This window comes from Mytilus trossulus, chromosome 14 (assembly GCF_036588685.1).
Source record: "Mytilus trossulus isolate FHL-02 chromosome 14, PNRI_Mtr1.1.1.hap1, whole genome shotgun sequence".
NCBI classification, from domain to species: Eukaryota; Metazoa; Mollusca; class Bivalvia; order Mytilida; family Mytilidae; genus Mytilus; species Mytilus trossulus.
The window spans coordinates 73,402,015-73,417,784 of record NC_086386.1 but is presented as its reverse complement, the minus strand read 5'-3'; the positions used below and the strand labels follow the sequence as shown (position 1 = coordinate 73,417,784).

The window sequence follows — 15,770 nt, the reverse complement described above, 5'->3', positions numbered from 1 at the left end:
TAATAGTAATTATATGAAAAGTTAAAAAGAGATTGTCTATAAAGATTGGAAATTATTGCATGTTACCTGAAATTCAGCAAAAGAATTATTTTTATTATCAACACATAAGGTGGGCATTAAGCCAAAAAATGGTGTAATGCAGTATAATCATTTTTATTAAAGTGTTGTATTGAGATCTATTTACACTGGGAACCGTATATCTAATATATATATATATATGAATATAATTATTTTCTGTGACTGTATCTTACATTAATTTGTAGGATCCTTTACTATAGATAATTTAGCTGATCTGTAACAATAACATCTTCATGCCTTATATATCATGTACTGTAGTACGCCGCTAGATTAAAACTGACGTGGAAAGGTAACATATGGCCACCGAAAGCTCTTTTATTTGAGAGCCCAGGTGGTCGTGTGGTCTAGCGGGACGGCTGCAGTGCAGGCGATTTGGTGTCACGATATCACAGTAGCATGGGTTCGAATCCCGGCGAGGGAAGAACCAAAAATTTGCGAAAGCAAATTTACAGGTCTAACATTGTTGGGTTGATGTTTAGACGAGTTGTATATATATATATATATATATATGTTCCTGATTTACGGCACAATTTTTTACATATATATCTATCAGTCTCAAATTACAATCCTAGTAAATGTATGACAGCCATGAGCGCTTATTTTTATCTTACAAATTAATTGCCTCCATCAAATATCTTTTAGATTAATATATATATATGTTCCAAAACAAAATAGAGTTTTAAAGAAAATGTAAATTATTTAGCCTTTATATAGTTATACCTTGATAGTTCTTTATTTCTATATTCCTTCCAGCAATGAAGATATTTTTTATATATATTTCGATCAAATTGTGTGAAAGAGTGAATACTGGTTTTTGATGAGTGTATGTCCATCATGGCATGCATGCTAGTGGTGGATCCAGATATTTTTGTTAAAGGGGGCACTGACTAACCTAAAAGGGGGCCGCTTCAGTCATACGTGTCGTCAGTGATTCCCTATAAATAACCAACCACATTTATTCTCACAAGACGGGGAACGGACACACAGCCCCTCTCCTTGGTCTGCCTATGCATGTTTTGAAAAAAAAGTAAAATCTCAAAAATACTGAGATCTGACTGAGGAATTAACATTCAAAACGGAAAGTCCTTAATCCAATGGCAAAATCAAAAGCTCAAACACATTAAACATATGAATAACAACTGCCACATTCCTCACTTGGTACAGGCATTTTCTTATGTAGAAAATGGTGCTTTAATGAAATTGAGAAAGGAAATGGGGAATGTGTCCAAGCCACAACAATCCGACCATAGAGCAGACAACAACCGAAGGGCACCAATGGGTCTTCAATGAAGCGAGAAACTCCCACATCCGTAGGCGTCCTTCAGCTGGTCCCTTTGAAAATATGTATACTAGTACAGTGATAATGGACGTCATACTAAACTCCGAATTATACACAAGAAACTAAAATTCAAAATCATACAAGACTAACAAAGGCCAGAGGCGACTTGGTTTAAAAAAACTTTTTTAAAGCTATCTTAACATCTCACTAATGGTATACAAGTGAGATGTTAAGATAGCTTTAAAAAAAGTTTTTTTTTAAACCAATTCACATATTCACATTGGATATTTTTTAACTGGCATGAAATGTTTACTGTATACCAGCAAAGGCATTTGTCCCAGATTTGTTTTTATTTCTATATACCTGAATCTAACATGTTATTTTTTGTTAAATAAGTTTTTTTCTTTCTAGAAGATGTAAAGCTATTGACGTCAGTGTTTGTCAAATAAGTTTTTGTAAAAGATGAATTATAAAGCTATCGACGTCAGTGTATCTATCTATATAATACTAAAATTACGAGGTCCAATTTGTCAGCCGTCATCACGTAAAAACGACGAATCGCAGAATTTAATATTATATATAACTAAAATAGTACAAAGATGTAGATTAAAAATTACACCCCTCCAGGCCCTTTTGTTTTCCACATAATTAATATTGCCAATAATTAAGAAGTTCCGGGTCGAGTCTGCTACCGATACCAATAGTATATTCACCTGTTACCTATTACCTTATCTGTACGTTCCGCATCTGACAGGCGCACCACCAAACGGTGTTTTCAGGATTAATATGCTATATACACGGGTCAATCATAATCACAGGGTTGACACTATTAAATTGTCAAATTGCTGCTTATTGTAGTATTTTAATTAGTAAAACTTTCTAAGATAACAATACGAATACTTAAAATCTGGACTAAAAATAAGGCGTATAGGTACAGTTTTCAATTTGTTAGTGGGCATAACGTAAACCAGCGAATCAAAGAATTCAACTTTATTTATTACTAATATAGGACAATGCTGTTGATTAAAAAAATACTCCATTCCAGGACCTATTGTTTTAAGTTCCAATCCAATTCGACGGGTTCAAACAGAAAGATTTGATAGCAGAAAAAAACGGCGTATCTTATAATCGGCACGACTTTATCAGATGACTACTAAAATAAGGCTTGCACATAGGTATATACTTTAATTCATTCACGGACCCGTGATATCACGGGTGTGTTCTAGTGCCATATAAAATTTTCTATAGAAGACGTGAAGAGCTGTGAACGTCAGTGTCTGTCAAATAAGTTTATTTCAGTCTTGAAGTTAAAATGCTAATGACGTTAGTGTTTGTCAAATAAGTTTTTCTAGAAGATGAAAAGCTATTACCCAGTGGCGGATCCAGAAATTTTGATAAGTGGGGGCCCACTGACTGCCTAAGAGGGGTCCGCTCCGGTCACGCTCCAGAGATTCCCTATATGATCAACAATTTTTTCCGAGAAAAGGGGGGGGCGGGCCAACTGCCCACTCCCTAAATCCGCCTCTGTTGACGTCAGCGCAAGGGCTGATCAAGCCATTTTAAAAAGGGGGGGGGTCCAACTATATGTTCCCATTCAAATGCATTGATTGTCAAAAAAAGGGGGTCCCCGGAACTTTCCCCTGGATCCGCCACTGAGTGATTGTCAAATAAGTTATTGTAGAACTTCTGAAGATGAAAAGCCATAGTTGTACAAGAATAAAAGCTGGTTGACGTCGTCAGTGTATGTCAAATACTGTTATGTATAGAAGACAAAAAGCTAGTTACGTAAGTGTCCGTTGATGTCAGCTGTGTCCGTCAAATAAGTTATCTATAGAAGATGAAAAGCTATTGATGTCAGCTGTGTCCGTCAAATAAGTTATCTATGGAAGATGAAAAGCTATTGATGTCAGCTGAGTCTGTCAAATAAGTTATCTTTATATAGAAGATGAAAAGCTATTGATGTCAGCTGTGTCCGTCAAATAAGTTATCTATAGAAGATGAAAAGCTTATGACCATAGCGGTGTTCGTCAAAAAATGTTAAGCAGTGGCGGATCCAGAAATGTTCATAAGTCGGGGTCCACTGACTGACCTAAGAGGGGGGCCGCTCCAGTTATACTTCAGTTTTCAGATTCCCTTTATAAGCAACCAAATTTTGTCCCCAAAAGGGGGGCGGGCTCCCCCTAAAGTCCGGCTCTGTTAAGGTCTTGTGGAAGACATTCACGTCGGCTAGTGTCCATTATATACAGTTTTATAGAAGATAAAAAGTTATTTATGTTTATAGTGTTCGTCCAATCTAATTAAAAACCTATTTCTCACGCGACATATCAGAAAACGGGAGCGTTGAGAGATCGTTTTTTATATAATTAGATTGGTGATCGTCTAAAACTGCGTACATATATAATCTGTACTTGACTCATGCGTTTACAAAGTTTTAAATATTGACTAGAGCTACATCTAATTAGTGATTGCTAATGAACAGATGCACCAAGTATTTTAAAATAAATTTAAGATCGCCGTTTTTGACAGATTTTTGCAAATTCATCACTTTAAATTGTTTGTTGTTGCTGGAGTAAAACTTGATATCGTCTTCTGAAAAAAAAGACTTATGTCTAGTTAAAAAAGATTCCTCTGTATACTGTAAAGTTATGCCGGTAAAATGGCTTTATAAATACAAAATATCTATGATAAATTATGTCTTCTGCATTTCTTTAACACTTTAAACTTTACATTGTTTTATTTCTTATCTCTTATATATATATATATATATAAAAATATCATCCTTTCTGTTAAAAGTTTCAAAATCTTGCCAAAAAATTAGACCAAGATACTTGTTCTTTATTTTTTTTATAAAAAAAATAATCCTGTAGGGAACGACTATTTAATTTAATAAAAGGAGTGTGTATGTTCTTAACGATTTTTTTTATCCCCAATTTGTTGTGGAAAAGATTAAATATATTGTGGTCAAGCAGATGCCCAAAAAAATCTGTTAAAAACCAAATTTCCATTATACCTTATTCATACTATGTTAAGTTAGAAGTAGTTGTAGAAGATCATTATAATGATACTGAGTTTTTGATAAGAATAAGAATATTTTATTTCCAATTAATTAAAAGAGCTTTTATAAAACAGTACATAAGAATGGACATAAATTATGGACATATATAAGAAAGGGGGGGGGGGGGCTTATATAAGAAAACAACATGATTTTTTGATAAGTGTATACATAATCTTGCCCCTGATTATCTTTAAATGTATAATTATATTATATTATTGTATATTTTGAATTACCCAGAGGGCATCAGGGAAGATTAGTATATTGTACTATAAACTGATTTTGCGGACAAATATTACTAGGGTAAAAAGTCCATGGTTACAGAATTTACTTTAACAAAGTTGATTTCCGTTGCTATATGGATCTTTTAAACCGTTGGTTTTCCCGTTTGAATGTTTTTACACTAGAAATTATTTTTTAGGCCCTTTATATATAGCTAGCCAAGGCTACGGTGTTGAAGGCCATACCAGTCCTTGACCTATAATGGTTTACTTCAAGTTATATATTGTTATTTGGATGTAGAGTTGTCTCATTGGCACTCACACCACATCTTCACTCTTTTGTGCATCTTCCTACATATTTTTATTATTTATTTAATTATCAAAGATTTTAGCAGACTGTACCATGGTACTATAATCCACGGGGGGGGGGGGGGGGGGGGTTAACTTCCTATTATTCGGTATACGGGGATGTGCCAAAAATATGGGTCATAATTTTGCGAGATTTTATATTAAAATGGCCCTCCTTTTTGATTTGGGGTATGATGTACACACCAATATAACAATCCATGCGCATATATAACGATGATATATATGTGCACCAAATGATATCAATTCATTGATATATAAAAACTTAAGGGTAGCTGGTATCAGAGACATATATATCTGCTGGTATATTTATGACTTATGATGGGTCATATTTTAAATATTGTATATAAGTATAGGTCATTCTTTCTTAAATATTTATAAACTATAGGTACTGAATTCAATTTCAGTGTATGTTATATTTAAATGGGTTAACGTTTTTTGAGGCAAAAATGGCACACACCCACCAAAAAAATATCGAAGTTATTCAGTCTATAATGTATGTGTATACATAGAATTGGCTCATGGCTTGTTACATGAATCTTTATTTCATTTATATGTTGTTTTAATATTATAATTGTCTGTATTTGGATCACCTCTATTGTGCTCTTTCCAATAAAATATTGAATATTAAAACGTCTAAAAATAGAACTCTTTCTATCTACTTTTATTTTGATAGATTATCTTTGTTTATTCGTTTACGGTGAATAAACTAATGTACGTTTCACAACAGTATCTACGTCCTTTCTCGAACTTTCCTATAATTAGCGTGTATTATGTATGTACATGTACACGTAGACAACACATGTATCACAAATCTGAAAATAACTATGACAACATCACGTGACAGGACTTGTATAAATAATTCTGACCTGCGCAAATTACTTTAGTATACAGCGCAAACAGATTGTTAAACAGACAGAAGAACTTATATTATTGAATAGAATCACAAAGCATTAAAGGTAAGTCTTTAGTTAAGGCAGTAAAATGAAGAAATATCAACTACAGATGTTTATATTCAAGTTATTGGTTATGGTTGATGTTCAAATGCGTTTAGTTTTAAATTTTATCCATTTCTTTGTTGACAAAGGCTTGTCGCCATCTTGAAAATTTTCATCTAATGATTTCACTTTCGATTTATTTTGTGAGCTACGCTACAATTTTAACATCGGCAATTGAAATATTGATATCATATTCGATGTGGTTGACTTTTTCTCAAAAATGTTTAAAAGGAAAGGTTATGACGCATTTGATAAAAAAAAGGGGGATGGTTGGTTATTTAAAATTGATATAATGGCTGTGAGACATAAAGGTTAAATAACTTTTTAAAGAGGGGTTACAGTAATAAATATACCGGAAAAATATTCAAAACATAATTTAAATGAGATCATGTGATGATGAAACTTATCTTAACACTTCAATCTTACTTGTGATCACAGATAACTTAACACTTACACTAAAACAGTAGTTGGGGTACACCTTAAGTGGGTCTCATTGGAGTAATTGTGTCGGGAAAACGGGAAACGAGGTCTTGCGGGACCCGAGAAAAGAGAATTGCTTTAATAAGTACATAGACTCATAGTGGTATTGAGTTTTTAGTGTAATAGACTTCAGAATTGGTAGCTACAACGTAACCATAGTGTAAGTGGTATACAAGAATCTGACAAAACAGTAATCGGGATCGGGGATCGTAACCCCCAAATGAGATCCCCCTTGAAACGTAATGTATTTGCTATTTTCATGGACATGATTAATAGTAGAAGGAAGTTTTCTAGTTTCTCTATCCTTGTTTTGTGAAAATTTAAGTTTACAAGATAACAGGAAGTAAAACCAAACATTTTTGATTAACAGTAAGATAAAACAATGGATCAAAATTATGTTCAGCAATAATAAATGTGTATTTCTTTTTCAGATGCAGATTTTCGTCAAAACTCTGACAGGAAAGACCATTACCCTTGAAGTTGAGCCTTCAGACACTATTGAAAATGTAAAGGCTAAAATCCAGGACAAAGAAGGAATTCCCCCAGATCAACAGCGTCTCATCTTTGCCGGTAAACAGCTAGAAGATGGCCGTACATTGTCCGATTACAATATCCAGAAAGAGTCAACACTTCATTTGGTATTGAGATTGAGAGGAGGTATGCAGATTTTCGTCAAAACATTGACAGGCAAAACTATTACACTAGAAGTTGAGCCTTCAGACACTATTGAAAATGTAAAGGCTAAAATCCAGGACAAAGAAGGAATTCCCCCAGATCAACAGCGTCTCATCTTTGCCGGTAAACAGCTAGAAGATGGCCGTACATTGTCAGATTACAATATTCAGAAAGAGTCGACACTTCATTTGGTATTGAGATTGAGAGGAGGTATGCAGATTTTCGTCAAAACATTGACAGGCAAAACTATTACACTAGAAGTTGAGCCTTCAGACACTATTGAAAATGTAAAGGCTAAAATCCAGGACAAAGAAGGAATTCCCCCAGATCAACAGCGTCTCATCTTTGCCGGTAAACAGCTAGAAGATGGCCGTACATTGTCCGATTACAATATTCAGAAAGAGTCCACACTTCATTTGGTATTGAGATTGAGAGGAGGTATGCAGATTTTCGTCAAAACATTGACAGGCAAAACTATTACACTAGAAGTTGAGCCTTCAGACACTATTGAAAATGTAAAAGCTAAAATCCAGGACAAGGAAGGTATTCCCCCAGATCAACAGCGTCTCATCTTTGCCGGTAAACAGCTAGAAGATGGCCGTACATTGTCCGATTACAATATTCAGAAAGAGTCAACACTTCATTTGGTATTGAGATTGAGAGGAGGTATGCAGATTTTCGTCAAAACATTGACAGGCAAAACTATTACACTAGAAGTTGAGCCTTCAGACACTATTGAAAATGTAAAGGCTAAAATCCAGGACAAAGAAGGAATTCCCCCAGATCAACAGCGTCTCATCTTTGCCGGTAAACAGCTAGAAGATGGTCGTACATTGTCCGATTACAATATTCAGAAAGAGTCAACACTTCATTTGGTATTGAGATTGAGAGGAGGTATGCAGATTTTCGTCAAAACATTGACAGGCAAAACTATTACACTAGAAGTTGAGCCTTCAGACACTATTGAAAATGTAAAGGCTAAAATCCAGGACAAAGAAGGAATTCCCCCAGATCAACAGCGTCTCATCTTTGCCGGTAAACAGCTAGAAGATGGTCGTACATTGTCCGATTACAATATTCAGAAAGAGTCAACACTTCATTTGGTATTGAGATTGAGAGGAGGTATGCAGATTTTCGTCAAAACATTGACAGGCAAAACTATTACACTAGAAGTTGAGCCTTCAGACACTATTGAAAATGTAAAGGCTAAAATCCAGGACAAAGAAGGAATTCCCCCAGATCAACAGCGTCTCATCTTTGCCGGTAAACAGCTAGAAGATGGCCGTACATTGTCCGATTACAATATTCAGAAAGAGTCAACACTTCATTTGGTATTGAGATTGAGAGGAGGTATGCAGATTTTCGTCAAAACATTGACAGGCAAAACTATTACACTAGAAGTTGAGCCTTCAGACACTATTGAAAATGTAAAAGCTAAAATCCAGGACAAGGAAGGAATTCCCCCAGATCAACAGCGTCTCATCTTTGCCGGTAAACAGCTGGAAGATGGCCGTACATTGTCCGATTACAATATTCAGAAAGAATCAACACTTCATTTGGTTTTGCGTCTCCGTGGAGGACAATAAACTTTTCTGGGACAGTTTAGTCTCGTACTTTTGCAAAGTGACTTTAAAGCTGTTCATTTTATCTTTTAAAATTGTGCAAGCATTGCAATAAATTTATTATGTTCATGTTGATTAACTTCTTTTTTTTTAAACCATTTATATAGAAGTCTTGTCCTCTTTTAAAATGGTTAAGTTGTACTTTTATAGTGTTTATAACAAAGGTTTTATCAGGGCATGAGGCATCTGAATTGGTAGTAGTAGGGTTACTTCAATTTAACAACAAGCTGACCAGTTAATACATGCATGTTAAACTAGGGTATATGTTTGGGTCAGATAAAAAGAGATCACCTGATGGCAATTCAAGTATAAAAGAAATGCAGAACATAAGCATTCTTATTTTATAATTAAACTAAGTGATTTGTAGCTTTACCTTCAGCCATATTCATTGTGTTGATTTTTTTTTTAATTTCATTTTATACTTCATCAAATTTACAAAGTGATCTCAGTGTCAAAGGCCTGTTTTGTGTTCAAGTGGAATTATTGTATTAAGAAAAATTGACTCAATCTCCTGTATACAATGGTATAAGCAGAACTTCTACTTCACACACACTGAAATGTCTTGCCTTCTTTACTAATTATTGATGTTATGTTGACCATTGTTGACAGTCCTTAAGGTAGATCACCAGTATATATTTTTTGAGACAGATTTTTTTTTTATAATTTGCCAAAATGAAGATTTTACTATGCTCTTTTCAAAAATTTAATAAAAAAAGTATGGGTCACCGTGCTATTTTTCAAGCAACAAGTGGTTGAAAATTCTGTCTCTAAATTGGCAGATTTAGGCAAATAACTAGACCGATTTTGTACTGTGATTGTACAATCCAAGATGGCGGTATACCATCAATCTACCTTAATATAAAGATTTATTACAACTGTCATATAAACTTACATTAACCAAGAAAACTAATCATTGGCCAATGAACCATGCCAGGCAGACCTGTACAGCTATCAATTCTTCCATACAACAAAAATAGTTGACCTATTGCTTATAGTTTATGAAATACAGACCAAAACACAAAAACTTAATACTGAGCAATGAACCGTGAAAATGAGGTCAAGGTCAAATAAAACCCGTGCAACTGACACATAGAAGAGAAAATATTTCCTTACACCATATATATAGGTGACCTATTGCATAAAGAATTAGAAAAAAGACAAAATATCAAAAACAACTTTCACCACTGAACTAAGAAAATAAGGTCGACACTCCGCTGGACATGTACACCTTACAATCATTCCATACACCAAATGTAGTAGACCTAATGCTTTCAGTAAGAAAGCAAACCAAAACACAAAAAACATAACTAAAACCACTGAACCATGAAAATGAGGTCAAGGCCAGATGACACCTGCCAGTTGGACATGTACACCTTGCAGTCCTTCCATACACGGAATATACTAGACCTTTTGCAAATAGTATCTGAGATATGGACCTTGACCTTCACTGATCCATGAAAGGAAGTTAAGGTCAAGTAAAACTTTTGGATGGGCATGAGGACCTTGCAGGGTAGGCACATACGAAATATAGTTATCCTATTACTCATAATAAGAGAGAATTTAACATTACAAAAAATCCATCAATTTGTCCCTGAACAATGAAAATGAGGTCAATGACATTGGACATGTGACTGAGGGAACTTTGTAACATGAGGCATCTATATACAAAGTATGATGCATCCAGGTCGACCATCTTCTAAAATATAAAGGTTTTAAGATTAGCTAATGCTGCTGGATCATTATCCCTATGTAAAGGCTTTAAAAGCTTTCTGTGTCGAAAATTGGAGGCTCAACAAAAACCTTTTCAGTAAAAGTGGGAATTTCTTCCTTATCTTGGTTTGACCTTGTTCTGCTGAGCTCTTGGCTGAACCTCTTAATTGAATGGTGATATATTTTGCCACTTAATATTGAGCAAACAGTTAATGGAATCTTGTTATTTGGCTGGCTTTTAGTAATTTGAATTCTCTAATGATACACACTAAGGGGTTATCTGTTTTTGTCTACGTTGAACATGAAGGTTGTACTTTGAACTATAATGGTTTACTTTTAAAAATTGTGATTTGGATGGAGAGTTGTCTTATAGTCGCTTGTACCACATATTCTTAAATAGTATCTATTAAAGAAACCAGTTCTTATGCCACATATGCATTCAGTTTGGTATCTGAACAGTGAGTGTTGTCTAAGAACTGAGACCACACGTTGATATATTTCCCCTGCTTTACTTGTCACCATTGAATCAATTTTGAAAGTCTGTATATGAAGGTTCAAGTATCACACACCAGTCTTTATATCAATAATCCATAAGTGTGGTCAAGGTCAGATGAATGATGCAAGACATATTGGATATGTACACATTACACACATTCCATTCACCAAATAAAGTGGACCTTTTATTTTAAATAACAGTAATAGATCTGAGAAAAGACCAAATCACAACCAGATGCTCCGCAAGGCTTAGCTTTATACGACCGCAGAGGTTGAACCCTGAACGGTTGGGGCAAGTATGGACACAACATTCAAGCTGGATTCAGCTCTAAATTTGGATTGTGATTAAATAGTTGACACAGCATAGGTTTCTGACACAGAATGAATGTGTTCTAATGAAATTAAATTTTTTGTTTTCTCTTAGAGCAATTCACTATGCTGTTGAATATTAATCCTCTCAAAAAAATTTTGAAGAAATTTTCTTTTTATTTATGAAATTTCAAATGAGAAAAATTGAACCCAATTTTTTAATCACATCACCCTTTCCCTTATTCCAAAACTAATCTCAATTAAAATATTCTAATGGAGTTTGCAACAATAACTACTCATTTAAATACATCATAAAATATTAAGATGTAAAAAAACTGCCTGTTATCACTGAATGGTAATGTTTATTTAAATTTATCAGTTGGTAGTAAAAAGTATTGTGCAATTAGATATTTCTTGCCATTGCACAATACTGTGCAATTGAAAAGACTTGCTATTGCACAATACTTAATAAAATAGTTTTAGATCCTGATTTGGACCAACTTGAAAACTGGGCCCATAATCAAAAATCTAAGTACATGTTTAGATTCAGCATATCAAAGAGGCCCAAGAATTTAATTTTTGTTAAAATCAAACTAAGTTTAATTTTGGACCCTTTGGACTTTAATTTAGACCAATTTGAAAACAGGACCAAAAATGAAGAATCTACATACACAGTAAGATTTGGCATATCAAAGAACCCCATTTTTTCAATTTTTGATGAAATCAAACAAAGTTTAATTTTGGACCCCGATTTGGACCAACTTGAAAACTGGGCCAATAATCAAGAATCTAAGTACATTTTTAGATTCAACATTTCAAAGAACCCAACCGATTCATTTTTTGTCAAAATCAAACTAAGTTTAATTTTGGACCCTTTGGACCTTAATGTAGACCAGTTTGAAAACGGGACCAAAAGTTAAGAATCTACTTACACAGTTAGATTCTGCATATCAAAGAACCCCAATTATTCAATTTTGATGAAATCAAACGTTTAATTTTGGACCCTTTGGGCCCCTTTTTCCTAAACTGTTGGGACCAAAACTCCCAAAATCAATACCAACCTTCCTTTTATGGTCATAAACCTTGTGTTTAAATTTCATAGATTTCTATTTACTTATACTAACGTTATGGTGCGAAAACCAAGAAAAATGATTATTTGGGTCCCTTCTTCCTAAACTGTTGGGACCTTAACTCCCAAAATCAATACCAACCTTTCTTTTGTGGTCATAAACATTGTGTTTAAATTTCATTGATTTCTATTTACTGAAACTAAAGTTATTGTGCGAAAACCAAGAATAATGCTTATTTGGGCCCTTTTTTGGCCCCTAATTCCTAAACTGTTGTAACCAAAACTCCCAAAATCAATCCCAACCTTTCTTTTGTGGTCATAAACCTTGTGTCAAAATTTCATAGATTTCTATTACCTTAAACTTAAAAGTTATAGTGCGAAAACCAAGAAAATGCTTATTTGGGCCCTTTTTGGCCCCTAATTCCTAAAATGTTGGGACCAATACTCCCAAAATCAATACCAACCTTCCTTTTATGGTCATTAACCTTGTGTTAAAATTTCATAGATTTCTATTCACTTTTACTAAAGTTAGAGTGCGAAAACTAAAAGTATTCGGACGACGACGACACAGACGACGACGCCAACGTGATAGCAATATACGACGAAATTTTTTTCAAAATTTGCGGTCGTATAAAAACTTATAATAAAGTCATATATATGAAACCTCACATTAAAAAATAATGCATATGTTTTTTTATAACTAAATGGATAGTTTTCATTATAAAACTTATGTACATATACTTTATTCTGAAGTAAATTCTTTAATTTGTTCATATTTAGAAAGAGTTAACTTAATTTGAATAACCCACTCCTAAAAATCTGGTGATCACAACACACATGGATCTGACCTTAAAATAAACTATTATCTGATTGTACATGTAAACATGTTCTCAATATCCACATTTATTTGTTGATTGTTTACTTTAGGATGTCAATCAGATAACTTTGGCTTCTAAACACAACATTTAAGTAGCTGCCATATTCTCACTCTCATAACAGAAAGAGAGAGAGAAAACCATGACGATTAAACAATATGGTTGCATAAAAAATGATAAAATCATGCACAGAAGACTAAGTTTATGTTATATTCATGCATTGGACCAAGAATTGAATAAACATTATTTTTCCCTGGTCACTTGTTTCTTATGACTTTAACTTTGACATATGAACCATGAAACTGAGGTCAAGGTTAGGTGAACCCTGTCCAACAGTAATCTTTCAATACACAAATTACAGTTGACCATCTGTCCATAGTATACAAAACCACTAAACAATGAACCATGAAAATGAGGTCAAGGTTAAATAAAACCAGCCAGACAGAAAAAAATACATTTTTGTGCCTGTTCCAAGTCAGGAGCCCCATGCTTTTGTTAGTCTAGTATGATTTTTAATTCTTGTGTATATTTCCTAGTTTAGTGTGACGTTCATTATCACTGAACTAATACACATTTTTGTTAAGGGGCCAGCTGAAGCACACCATTATTGATGGCCTTCAGCTGTTGTCTGCTCTATGGTTGGGATGTTGTATTTTTGACACATTCTCCATTTCCATTCACAATTTTATATTTACATTTTTTTTCAATTTTTAAGGTGTTTAGGTTAGTTCAATTATTTCCAAATTGTGAAATTAGGTAATTGTTTTTTCAGCTCTTTGGTCGGATTGTTAACTCTTTGACATATCCTCATTTTCATTCTCAATTTTATTTTAGTTATATTGTATATGTGTTATATTCCTATCTTGATCTTCTATATAAGAATTTAGTATTTGAAGACTAATAAAAATGTGTTGATGCAGAATTGTAGAAATTTTAAGTCAACAGACCCAACATGATTTGCAAAGCAGATAACAGACCTCAGAGAGGCCTTTTTTGTATAACAATTGGCCACTCTTTTGCTTGTGAGATATAGTCATGTGGAAGCCTTTTTAGGACAGGTGCACTGTGTGAAATGGCTTCAACAGCTCATAAATCAAAAAAAAGCTGTCAGTCTTGGACTTTTCAACTGCTTGAGATACCCATATCAGATTGAAGGTTTTCTTATTTCATTACGTGACCTGAGTTTTATTAAAAGGTTAATGAAGAAATGTTATAGACAGTGCTACAATATTATATATTCTTGTTGACACAATTACAGTGACTTGATGTCTAGTGTTGCTCTCCTCCTTAAAATGTGATTCATTCTATTCAATTCTGACCCATATGCAATTTGTTTTATCAAATCATAATGTTCAACAAGACAGAAATTTTACCAAACTGATGTAGAAAAAGCTAGCTTAGTCATTATGTTGATACAATAGTGAGGAGCCAAAGATAGAAGACATGATTCAATTAATAGTATTTATTTTCACATTTCATTAAATATATTGTTCCATCCAGTACACTTCACAATTATCTCAAGTTAACAGTTATTCATCATCAGATGATTCTTCTTCTGCTTCCTGTAACCATTTTATAAGTGGCTCCACCTACAAAAACACATAAATCATATATTTATTAACGAAGATATCAAATAACATAGGATTGTTACATGCAAAAAACAGTATTTGTTTTTCATTGAAGCACTGAGAAATATTTTCAACCTTGCTACATTATTTAAGTGTGGATACAAATCAATAGCTGATATTCATTGGTTGTTGATGGTTCAAGTCGGTAACATGTTTTATTGTAAATTTTATTTTTATATAAAATTTGGCTGTTGAGTTTTTTCATTAAAATGTGTCATATTCTTAACATACAAGCCTTTTATAGAAAACTATGCAGTATGGGTTTTCCTAATTTCTGAATACCTTAGAGTGACATATTATTGCCTATCTCCACTTCATTATGACTGGTGAATAGTTGTCCCAATAGTCTCATTAGTCAACACACCTAATCTCCTTATCTTTATATAGAGACATTGTATTTGGTTTAAAACAAGAATGTGTCCACAGTACACGGATGCCCCACTCACACTTTCATTTTCTATGTTTACTGGACCGTGAAATTGGAATAAATTCTCTAATTTGGCATTAAAATTAGAATGATCTTATCTAAGGGAACATGTATACCGGTACTAAGTTTCAAGTTGATTGGACTTCAACTCCATCAAAAACTACCTTGACCAAAAACTTTAACCTGAAGTGTAACAGACGGATGAACGAACAGACGAACAGACTAACAAACAGAAGCACATACCAGAAAACATAATGCCCCTCTACTATCGTAGGTGGGGCATAAAAATGATGGAAACCATTCATCTTATGAGCTGCATCAGGCAGAAATCACTTTGACATTATACATGATTAAGACTTTGAACGTTTTTTGAATATTCATATTGAAATTAAAAATGTTTTGTAGGATTCTTTTATCTAATTTTCAAACAGTTGCATTCTTTGCATAGAAATTTTTCAATACCCCTAAAAAAACTGATGAACAAAT

General features: G+C 33.7%; 2 protein-coding genes across 3 annotated transcripts in view; one reads left to right on the top strand and one right to left on the bottom strand.

Moving 5' to 3' along the window:
• The first annotated feature begins 5,803 nt into the window (after positions 1-5,803).
• Positions 5,804-8,846, top strand: LOC134697412 (polyubiquitin-C). The gene is made up of 2 exons (XM_063559675.1): positions 5,804-5,955; positions 6,906-8,846. Exon 2 carries the CDS (start codon positions 6,906-6,908, stop codon positions 8,733-8,735), a length of 1,830 nt encoding a protein of 609 aa, XP_063415745.1. The 5' UTR covers positions 5,804-5,955; the 3' UTR covers positions 8,736-8,846.
• A 5,830-nt stretch (positions 8,847-14,676) lies between these two features.
• Positions 14,677-15,770, bottom strand: part of LOC134696256 (translation initiation factor eIF2B subunit epsilon-like) — a 30,689-nt gene continuing 29,595 nt past the window's right edge. For both annotated transcript variants that reach the window (XM_063557950.1, XM_063557948.1), the window contains exon 16: positions 14,677-14,818. In XM_063557950.1, coding sequence (XP_063414020.1) covers positions 14,759-14,818 — 60 coding nt within the window. In that variant the 3' untranslated portion in view covers positions 14,677-14,758. The remainder of the gene's footprint in view (positions 14,819-15,770) is intronic.

What these genes read in the sequence shown, in the direction of transcription:
- LOC134697412 (XM_063559675.1), top strand. Translation starts at nt 6,906, where the DNA reads ATGCAGATTTTCGTCAAAACTCTGACAGGAAAGACCATTACCCTTGAA.